Raw genomic sequence first — 12112 nt, 5'->3', positions numbered from 1 at the left:
TATCAGAAAATATTAATTTAAAATCGCAATTTAAATTAAATTCTTAATTAAATTTACCACTTAAAAAAAAAAAAACAAGAAGTTTTGAACTAAAATTAAAAAGCGCCACGCATCGACGATTTTAAAAAACTGTAAGCCTTTTTAATTTTCTGATGTAAACACAGGAGTTGGAACGAGTAAGACTGATCAAAATAACATTTAAAAGTCGAATTATTACATATTAGAAGAATATAATATATTTAGAAATTGAAAATTATTCATATTCTTATAATAAAGGTAAATGTTTTATATAAATTATAATAATTTATATATATAAATGTATATAAAACTCTCACGTGGTGTAATATATACTCAGTTTAAATGACTAAAATTAAAATTATACTGTTGATTTATTCGAAAATTAAAATGTATTCATTTACTTCAAATATTACATTTTAAATGAGAATAAATCCAGAAAATTGTTTATCAGAAAATATAATTTTAATGTATTTACTAGTTAAATAGAGCAGAACAAATTATATAACATATTTTGTTGATTAGTCTTCATATTAAGTGTGAATTGAATGTATGAAATATCAATACTATCTCTTAGGTGGATGTTGCTTTTAAGTCAATATTTGTATATTGATATATATATATATACAATTTGGTAAGATGTGAATGTGAATGTGGGATTTGCCAGCTCCCTGTATGTAGAGTATGGTTTTTTGATATTTGATTTGTTTGCTGTTTAGTATCGTCTACGATTGTGGTAAGGTCTCGACAGTCTCGTTCGGAGATGTAATTGTACCGATATGCACGATTAATTAATATAATACCTTTCTTACTTATTCTGTCAATGTTTATTCTGAATTACAAGTGGTTTTGGCTGTGTTTAGAGGCCTTCTTCGAGTAAAAAGCCGTTCGAAAAAATGAAGAAACTTTTTCTCTGTTTCTCTGTTTTACAAATGTTTGATAAATGGAACGGCATTTTACTCGAAGAAGACCTCTAAATGCAGCCGAAAACATTTATTTTATCTATTTTTATTTTAACTAAACACTATGGCCATTGGCCTTTTCCAAGTGTCAAAATAAATAAATAAAATGGTATTACATATATAAAAAAATAAACAATCAACAAAACAAAAAAATTCAAAAAAAGAGAAGAGAAACAGAAAAAGAATCATTTGTAATTCAGAATAAATGTTGCTGGAGTAAGTAAGAAAGTTGTGATTTTGTGCATATCAGTGTTAATTGAAAAGTTTTAGTTTATTAATTAACGTAATGTAATTGTACTTATAAGGTATCTAAAAGTAACTTTTAGTTTCATTTTAAACAATAGATCTATGTACTGCTCTTCAGAACAGGATCCCCTTCTTTTTATCATTTAAGAATTACAACTAAAAACTGTGTTATATTATCTTATTTGAAATTTAGAGGTTAATTCAAATTTTCCAAATATTGCCTGTATCCATTTTCGGATTAAATGTAGAATAAAGAATTTTTCTTAAATTTTCCATTCTACGTTTGATCTGAGATAGATACAGGCAATATCTAACAGTTTATGAAAATATTGGAACAGACTCTATAAAGGTAATATTCAATAAAGATAACTTAAAATGTTGAGATAATTCGGGATTTTTTTTTTATGGTCTTCTAACCAAGAACTTTAAAGTACTCAATGTGCATTATAACACATTATAACATTTTAATATATCTTACATTTTTATTTCTATAATTTTTTATGCATTAGATCAAGTAGAACATCAATGATGCTGGAGGATAAGTGTGCTGCACGAAGCTAAATATAATTGATAAATAAAAAAAAAGAAAAATGGAGGAAGTTTGTCTATAACATAATCTCTCTAAAGGCTCATTCACTATCTATTTGTCTTTACTCCTTTTGGGAAAAAAGATAAATCCTTTGCTCTGGAACTTCATAGAACTTCATACTTGACAACAGATGTTCTGATTTTCTACTCTACTCTCTCAATAGATCATTACATTATATTAGTATTCGTGGATAGCAAAATATATATATATTTAAAAAAAATTAATTTTGGAAATTCAAAAAGAAGTATTCGTGTCAAATTCTATNTTCTTCCGTTCTCACTAGAAGATCGATAACAACCTTTAATGAAGTACATAATACATCTGGTTAAAGTAATTGTTTAAATAAGAAATTTCTGAAGGTAAGAAAAGAAGAAAATTGTAGAAAGAAATGAATAAAAAAGGAAAAAAATCAATTCTTCAACAATTGTTTGTTCAATTTATAAAAGTTCTTCCAATTATACGCATCATAAATATTGACATGAGATGACAATTGTTTCGAGTCAACATTGATTCTTTTCATTTGTGAATCACGAATGATGCTGAAATCTTTAAACCAAATTAATTATTTTGCTTAATTACGTTTAGTTAATTGTGATTTTTCGAGGAAAAAAAAAAAACACTCCAAAAATTTTTTTTTTCTCTTCCCTGTTAATAATGACAGTAAAACACTTGGAGAGTGACGTGATTTCGGTAAATAACTACTAAAAAAAATCAGTGAAAATACCCTGAAAATACCGGTTTTTTCAAGGTATTTTATTTTATTTTTTTTTTTTGCTTTTTGCTGATTAATCCGAAAGAATAATTGTTTATTTCTCGGCCAATGACGTTTTGTAAATTATATTGCAAAGTTTTAAGCATTTATATTGAAATTTTAATTAAATTTTGGAGTTATATACTTTGACACGTTGCCACTTTGTTAACGTTAAATTCACTTTAAGACGGACGAATTGTGGAAGTCAGTTGCTGAAAGCTTAATGTTATTTTCCGTTTAAGGTGTTCTAAAGTGCGTGTGTGACACATTTCGAGTGGAAATTTAGCAATATTCTCTTTATTCCATGCTACTTTCAAAACAGCGAGGTCAATTGCCAGTGTTCAACGTTTTTCTCTGGTGTTATCTTCATTCAAGAAGTTCACCAATTGAAGAAGTGACGTTTCTGAGTAGCTTTCTTTATGGCTACTTTTTTTTTATTTTGTGTTTTGTTCGTTCAACTAAACCCAATTGAAGAGGTCACAACTTTAGATGACATTCTGCACCCGACATTTTGTGTTATTCTTCACACGTTGTAACATTCGTAGGCATGTTGTTTATATAAGAAAGTGTGTGATTTCGAATGAATATGAAAGAATATAACAAAACTGTATTATCTCTGCATGAATTTTCACACGAGGATAGTATTTGTAGATAAATTTCTGAAGGATTTAAGCAAACGTATCTATTTTTAATAAGTTTCACGGGAAAAAGGATAATGGTAAACACAGTTTTCAGGTTTTAACAATCGTCGAAGTTCAAAGAATTATTTCAGGATATAGTTTAACACTCTCTTAACTAACTAACCTTTTGTCTTTATACAAGTCAACCCCCCTATAACACTGTTGATTATTCCGTTTTATATGAATTCCATGTTGTACGAGTCATTTAGATTTTACAAATACGTGAGCTGTTCACAGCCCTGCACACATATTTGTAAAATCTAAGTGACTCGTACAACACAAAATTCATATAAAACAGAATAATCAACAGTGTTATAGGGGGGTTGACTGGTATTACAATATGAATCTATGAGCACTAAGCTTAAGAAAATTAATTATTTTACTTTGCAACAAAGGGGATATATTTTCAGGAAAACTTTACACACAAAGCCAACGATCTAACAAAGAATTTTACACATAAATGAAATAATTAGGACGTAAGAAATTCAATATTAACTCAGGAATCTCTTAGAAAGTAATAAGGATTTCCTAATATTTTATTTAAAAATTTCTTCTTTAAAATATTTCATTGTTAAACAATTTTGCTGTAAAATCTTTCATTTTACATGATAAATTACTTAATGTTTCTGCAGAAATTCAATTATAAAATCACTTACTTGATGTTTTCATTAACAAAATGATTCTGAAGGATAATTTTGTTAAATATTCTTTCCTAATTTATTTACCTTTTACGTTGTTAAATACTTAATTTAAAAATATTATTTAAAATTGTTAATCGTATACAAACTTTACCGCTTGATATTTGACTTAAAATAAGGAAGAATATTCGCAATTCCGGTATACGTAGGTTTTATTGCAATTTGTAATGGAAAATTAAATATATTTCCGTGAAAATTTAGTTGTTTTCATTAATACATAGGATATAAAAGTGTTAGATGATCGTTATCATCATCGTTATCATCATCATCAGCTCGCATCTCTTCATACATTGAAAACTGATGAATGCGTGAAGAGATGCGGTAAACATGTTAGAGTAGAAGTGAATTTATTTCAATTTAGAGTTGAGAATTATTAATGATCGAAGCGGAAAATACTATCTGAAAGTGCAATGGAGGGGCCAAAATTCCAAATTCGATTGAAAAGCTAACGTATTTTCTGTCGCTGACGATTGCATGGAAGTAAGAAGAAGATCTTGGAAAATTGAAGTTCTTTTCTACTAAAGGAATCTTCTTCCACATCATCGATTTTTTGCATCAAAGAGGGTATAAAGATACGAAACTCTCTTGATGTTTAGATGCCAAATATACCCCTCTCTACTACACGATATTAACTCTCTTCTGCTCCTTAAATTATATAATCTAGCGCAGTAAAACCCATGTAAGCCGGAACTGCGAGGTGGCGAATATTTTCTCCGATTTAGCAGACTTTTAAAACGTTTTAGACAGGTTCTACTGTATATATTTTATAAACTTAGAACCTTCCAAATTAGAAAACAGAGCCTACTAATTGAAAAATAAGGCTTCTTAACAGGAAAACGATGATTCCTTACAGGATTAAACGTAGTAAAATCGAGGTTAAAATGTAAATAAAACAAACAATTTAATTTTTTAATCTTTAAATTACCCATTTCGAAAGGTTATTTAAAGTTTAAAATATGAATTAACCCACGTAATAAGTTCATTATAAATAAGATAAAATCCTATCATTTGAATATTTTACATTCAAGTGGGGAGGATTACGTGGATATAAAGCCGATTATCTTTGATAAAAATTGAATCGAGTGGCAAAACAATTGATTGTTTTCCATTGGAAAAAACGTTGTTTCTATATTAATAAATAAGTAAATAAGAAGAGAAAATAATACAATTTTTTTTTTGTTTTGAGCTAAGAACTTAATCATCCTCTCCGCATCACGGATGCTGGAGGATGAAAATTAATGCTTAGTAAAATGGATTTTTGCCTCTATCAAAACAAACATATTTTCATTATATTTAAATTAGTTTAAAGCCTTGTAGGATTTAAAATGAACAATTTAAGATATTATTTTTTTTATTATCAAGTATCATCCATTCTCATTGGCGTTTTATTCGACAGTATTTGATGAAAATAAATGTCTAGCAATTGCTTTTACTATTGTTGAATGGATCAACTTTCGTCAGCGTGTATTACGTTCAGTTTATCTTTTGTTGATCCTGACAGATTTGTTTCTGTTGCCAAATGCACCACTTGGATTTCTTTTGTTGTCCCTGTGGAATACATCAACTAAACCTTTTCTTATTACTTAACCATATATGAACTTTTTTATATCTATATTTATATATGAATGAAAATCGTTTAAGAAGATTGATATGATCAGCCATATAGTAAATGCCATTTCCGTCTAAAATACCTATTAAATCTTTATATTTATTCTTGTTTAGATAAAAGAAGAGATAAACGTGAGTAAATTTATATGAAAGTTTAATAATATTTATCTTTTTTCGTATAAAAGAGCTTAATCTGAGAGATAGAAAATCAATCTGTAGATCGCGGACACATTTAAGAAAAAGCTGGAAATATTCGCTTATAGTGTTAAATTCTGTTTTATAAATTAATTTATGTACAACTTAATCGATTTAACCTTGAATAAAAACGGATAATTTACGAAAAATTGTAATAGAAACGTTTCTCAACCTGTAGTTCGCGGATACATTCGTACGTTGAAATTCGTATGCTCAATTGTTTCTGTTGACAAATATACCTCTTAGATTTCTTTTTTTTCCAATAGAATACATCAACTAAATCTTTGTTTATTACTTAATCATACGAAATTTTATGAATCTACAATTATATATAAATTAAAATCGTTTAAACCTTCTTAAAGAAGGTTGATAATATATGACATATAGTAAATGCCATTTCTGTCTAGAATACGCAATAACTCTTAACATTTCTGACATTTTAATATAAAGAAGAAGTTAATTGTATGGAAATTTGTATAAATATTTACTTACGGTTACTAGTCTTCGAATAAATACGTTTGATTTTAGAGACGATTAAGCAATCTGTCGATCGCGGGCGTATTTAAAAAAAGGTTGAAAAATTTCGCAATATTTATGTAAATTTGGATGGATTTTATACAAATAATTTATGAATCTTTTATCAAATATAATGGACAAATGGATAAATGCCTCGTAAAAGCTTACTTATAAAAATATGAGGGAAAAAAGATGTAAACAGATATATATATGATCTATGAAAGGACCTTTAAACTTATATAAAATATTTTAAAGTAAGATAAAAATGCACAAATTTATGAGAATTTTTATAAAAATACTTAGCAAATTTAACAGGAATATTTATAAATTTTCAGGGATTTAAAGTAATATTTATAGCACAGCTTCTATAAGAGTTTATTGTAGAGTCCATAATTACATAAGCTATTTTTATGGTGTATTTATAAAGTTTTAATGCTGTTTAATGCCATGCTACTTCGTCTATTTTCACATGATCCCGAATTTAAAATTGGGATTAGTCCTAAATTCGAAATACTCCTTAAATTCTTTGTCGTTTTTCAATAATCTGCATGTAAATTTTTATAATATTTCCCGGTTTATTTTACTTTTCTCTTGGTTATAATTTATTTTAAATACATCAGTAACGTTTCTGCACCTTAACGAAGTCGTTTTAATTAGATTTACAATTAATAAACCATCAATTTTTCTTTAAAAATACCTGAAAATGCGCCTCAAATTCGAAGCATTCTTTGTCATCACTCGTAAGTCTGTACGTAAGTCTAATGTTTCCAGTTTATTTTATGTTTAACGTTAATTATAATTTACTTTAAAGATTTTATTTATGAGTAAAAACATTAATAGCGTATATTAAACTAGATTTAACCCCAGATAATCCCGTTTTAAAAGTTGAAATGCGGTTTAAATTCAAATCAACATAGAATAACCAAACCTCTGAACGACGGCCACTGACGAGAACACAAAAAAAATTGCCGTTGTTTGGGGTTATTTTGTATGCATTTATGCTGAAATTCGTACAAATATAACCTCCAAAATGGCCGCCGTTTAGAATTGTCCTTTTTAGGAAGGTTATTAATAGTTGTAATAATCCTTTAAATTAAATATATATAAAAAGTTACAAAGAAAAGAAAATAATGCTTAAACACGAATTTATTTCAATNTCCACAAAATTATAGCTAATTGCACTTACAATTTTCTCGATAATTTGAGCTGGTATTGCTCTTTAATTATGATTTAAGGGGAGAAAAACAATAAAATGCAATTAGCAGAATGAAGCAATTGTCATTTTTTCTAACGAAATTTATCATTATAATAAATATTTCGAGCGAAAGAATTTGATTTAAATCTTTTATACGAACACAATACAAAAGAAAAAAGAGATCAATACAATAAATCTAACGACATTTCATTCAAATTCTATCTCGAAAATTCAAGAAAAAGGCAGAAAAATAAATAGATAAAACGATTTCTTGGTAGAAAAAAATCCTATTTTATAAAATTAATCTTTCTATAATATCTATAAATGCGTTAAAACCGAATAAACTTTCAATTTTACGAGACGACTTTTTAATTTATTTTAATACTAGAAACGTCGAATTGATATATTTACGACAAATTTATAACGTAAACTTAATTATTTTCTAATTATTAAATTAATTAATTAGAATTTAAACATAATTTCCTTCACTCTTCCGCATCCCTTCCAGAGAAATGCTTAAAAGTTTAACTGCTCCATGCAAGATTTAAAATAGTAAAAATAATTGATTTTCTTAATTAAAAAAATGCGTAAAATAAACGCGAATTTTTATCATAAAATTAAGAAATAATTCGGTAATAAAAATAAAATTAGTAATGAGATTAAACGAAAGTTAACGACTTTTATATAATTAATTTTACTAGGATATATAAAGAATTATCTTGAAAAGTTGGAAAAATATAACGTGGATTAAATACTTCCTACCTAACAGGTCCATCGCCGCCCTCTCCCTCTTCTTTTCTAACTTTCTCCTTCGTCTAACATGATCGTTAGAAGGAGAAGATGGATTTACAGGCGCCGGACTTCCAGTCGCCTATCCTTACATTCCTCTTCATGATTAGTTCAAACCCATAGCGTTTGCGCCGTATGGGAAAAGGAATTCTGGGTAGCTGAAAGGGCTAATTTTAATAAGGATAATTGTCTTTTAAATTTTATTGTCATTACAAGCCTCAAATCAAAGATGATTCTACGTAGTTGCGCTTAAATCCTATCTATCTTCAGCTTTAAACGATCTTCGATATTAATTAATTTTAAATGAATAAGTAAATAAATAAATTTGTTAAAATACTATTTTGTAACATTATTTAATAATTATCAAGGATGCTCTCTAGAAAGAGATGCTGCAATATCTCAACTAATAATATGTATTTATAAATTAATAGATAGTAAAATGCTTGCATATATTATATTTGCATGCAATTATATATAAATTTATACTTTCATACTCATATTTTCAGGTATATGAGGAATCTTACCAAACAGATATCTGTATCTTATTTTATGTAAATTATTATGTATATTATATGTGTATGCATATATTATGTATATTATTACATAATTCTAACGATGCACATAAGAATTCCAGTATTAAATTATACTTTATACAAATAATTTTATTAAAACTACTTAAGATAATGAGGAGGAATAAGGTTAAAGGAAGAACAGATACATATTTTAATAGGAAACGTGTGGAGATTTCTTTGCATCTTCCACAAAACTTAATAAATTCTTAATAATTAAAGATTATACAATAAAACACACTCACATATTCATAAATTTAAGCATTATATTTTGAATTTTCAAGGATATTTTAAAGATTTAACACTGGGTTTCCACAGAGGGAAAGCATTACGTATGATAAGTTATTGAGATAAATGAGCATGAACAGTTGAAATGAGAATTAATCTTCCAATCTCCAATCGTTAGATAATCTTTGCTTAATTATATCTTATCAAAGAGATTAAGATTTGATCCATTAAGACACGGAAAACAAGGATAACAAAGATAATAATGGGATAAATTATATAAGGTTGAATTGAATCATTTCAATCGACATAACAGATTTAGTTAAACAGAATTAATGTATTTCAACGAAGATAAATCACTAAATACATTTAAAATCCTATTCTTCCTTCATAAAATATATTTACTTAAACATAATCAAGTCAAAAAACAGGAAAGGATCTTAAATTAGAATTAAGATACGTCCCTGTATCTATAAATATAATTAAGGACGAATGTTAATTAGAATTAAGATTCGCCCTTAATTATATTTACAAATTGTAAATTGAACCCACTTAACAGATCCATTAAGAGTTTAAATAATATAATTTTCTTCGTAATTAATTTAAATTTACTTTTCAAACGAAGATATTTTTAATTGAAATTAACTTAATTAAAACGTGATTTATCTTCATAAAAAAAAAACAAAATTAAGTTATTAATGTTTAAATTATTTTATAAATATCATATTTATATGTTTGAAATTTTTATTAACCTTTATTTATTTTCATTTTCTGATACCATCTTCAAGCATTGCCTGGGGTCAGACAAACAGACGTTCGCTGCGAGATAGGATACACATGCGTAGGTTTACCTTTAAATTTATGAAATTAAATCCTTCAGAAGCGTTAGGAAGTTAATTTTTATTTATTAATTAATTTATTAAATGTATAAATTTTATAAAAATTCCACAAAATTATAGCTAATTGCACTTACAATTTTCTCGATAATTTGAGCTGGTATTGCTCTTTAATTATGATTTAAGGGGAGAAAAACAATAAAATGCAATTAGCAGAATGAAGCAATTGTCATTTTTTCTAACGAAATTTATCATTATAATAAATATTTCGAGCGAAAGAATTTGATTTAAATCTTTTATACGAACACAATACAAAAGAAAAAAGAGATCAATACAATAAATCTAACGACATTTCATTCAAATTCTATCTCGAAAATTCAAGAAAAAGGCAGAAAAATAAATAGATAAAACGATTTCTTGGTAGAAAAAAATCCTATTTTATAAAATTAATCTTTCTATAATATCTATAAATGCGTTAAAACCGAATAAACTTTCAATTTTACGAGACGACTTTTTAATTTATTTTAATACTAGAAACGTCGAATTGATATATTTACGACAAATTTATAACGTAAACTTAATTATTTTCTAATTATTAAATTAATTAATTAGAATTTAAACATAATTTCCTTCACTCTTCCGCATCCCTTCCAGAGAAATGCTTAAAAGTTTAACTGCTCCATGCAAGATTTAAAATAGTAAAAATAATTGATTTTCTTAATTAAAAAAATGCGTAAAATAAACGCGAATTTTTATCATAAAATTAAGAAATAATTCGGTAATAAAAATAAAATTAGTAATGAGATTAAACGAAAGTTAACGACTTTTATATAATTAATTTTACTAGGATATATAAAGAATTATCTTGAAAAGTTGGAAAAATATAACGTGGATTAAATACTTCCTACCTAACAGGTCCATCGCCGCCCTCTCCCTCTTCTTTTCTAACTTTCTCCTTCGTCTAACATGATCGTTAGAAGGAGAAGATGGATTTACAGGCGCCGGACTTCCAGTCGCCTATCCTTACATTCCTCTTCATGATTAGTTCAAACCCATAGCGTTTGCGCCGTATGGGAAAAGGAATTCTGGGTAGCTGAAAGGGCTAATTTTAATAAGGATAATTGTCTTTTAAATTTTATTGTCATTACAAGCCTCAAATCAAAGATGATTCTACGTAGTTGCGCTTAAATCCTATCTATCTTCAGCTTTAAACGATCTTCGATATTAATTAATTTTAAATGAATAAGTAAATAAATAAATTTGTTAAAATACTATTTTGTAACATTATTTAATAATTATATTATAAATTAAATTAAATTTAAACGTAAAATATCGTTTAAAAAAGCGTAAAATGTTTTTATTTAATTTCATTTTTTTACGTGTGTTTAAATGATTGGTAGCGTTATAAAAGGGTTTTGTTAACGATCATATTACTAAATTATCTACATTATTTTACTTTGATTGTAATTTATTTTAATAAACATATTAATTATGTGTTTATATACATTCCTGCACCATTATCCAAGCGCATGTTTTTCTACTAAATACTGCTATTTCTTTTAAATATTTTATAATAAAAATATTAAAATGTACGTTTTAAAAAATATTACAAGTAAAATACGACGTTGATTTCTTTAAATTTTATAAAAATTTTAATATAAAATAATTAAATTTGAGATTCTACACACGCATTGACATAATCCACACCCATTAATTAGGCTTTAATAAAAGAAATATAAGAGAAAAAAATGGAATAAAACACATTTAAATAAACCCAGACTTTATATAAATATATTTAAACACATCTTCTACGGATATTAAATCAAATTTAAAAGTAACTTTTAAGTTCTTTCTCGTGTTTATTTCTCTCTCCAATGCACGATTTTCTCGTAACATGAAACTCCCATTGTGGAATATCTAGAAGCTTTCTTGACAAATTTTATTTAAATAAAACTTAATATAGGGGAGATCGGGGCAAGATCGGCATGTTAAGCTTTACTTAAATTTTGTGTAATAAATACTGCTGTAAACTGAAAAAAAAGCTTTGCATATTGTCTATTGGAATGTTACCTTACTATAGAACTGGTTAAAATCAGTTTGGAAATAAAAATAATTAAAATAATTACAACTTTACAAGAAGAGAGAAATTGACGAAGTTGCCCCGGGTATAGGGGCAAGATCGGCAACTTCTCTCTTTTTGTAAAGTTGTAATTATTTTAATTATTTTTATTAAAGTTG

General features: G+C 26.6%; 1 protein-coding gene across 11 annotated transcripts in view; it reads right to left on the bottom strand.

Moving 5' to 3' along the window:
* LOC111622875 (complexin-like) overlaps nt 1-12112 on the bottom strand; it is a 244259-nt gene that overhangs the window by 33669 nt on the left and 198478 nt on the right. The window contains exons 1-2 of one of the 11 annotated variants that reach the window (XM_023365324.1): nt 10783-11036; nt 9791-9889 (exon numbers count right to left, since the gene is read on the bottom strand). The exons of 7 other annotated variants lie outside the window; for them this stretch is intronic. In XM_023365324.1, coding sequence (XP_023221092.1) covers nt 9791-9806 — 16 coding nt within the window. In that variant the 5' untranslated portion in view covers nt 9807-9889; nt 10783-11036. Of the gene's footprint in view, nt 1-8214; nt 8451-9790; nt 9890-10782; nt 11037-12112 lie in introns of those variants that run through there. 3 more of the 11 variants (XM_023365322.1, XM_023365323.1, XM_023365326.1) reach the window with 3 other exon arrangements.

The sequence above is a fragment of the Centruroides sculpturatus genome, unplaced genomic scaffold, assembly GCF_000671375.1.
Source record: "Centruroides sculpturatus isolate CEXI.00-Female unplaced genomic scaffold, Cexi_2.0 scaffold290, whole genome shotgun sequence".
NCBI lineage: Eukaryota > Metazoa > Arthropoda > Arachnida > Scorpiones > Buthidae > Centruroides > Centruroides sculpturatus.
The sequence above is the reverse complement of the archived record's forward strand: the minus strand, read 5'-3'. Positions and strand labels throughout refer to the sequence as shown.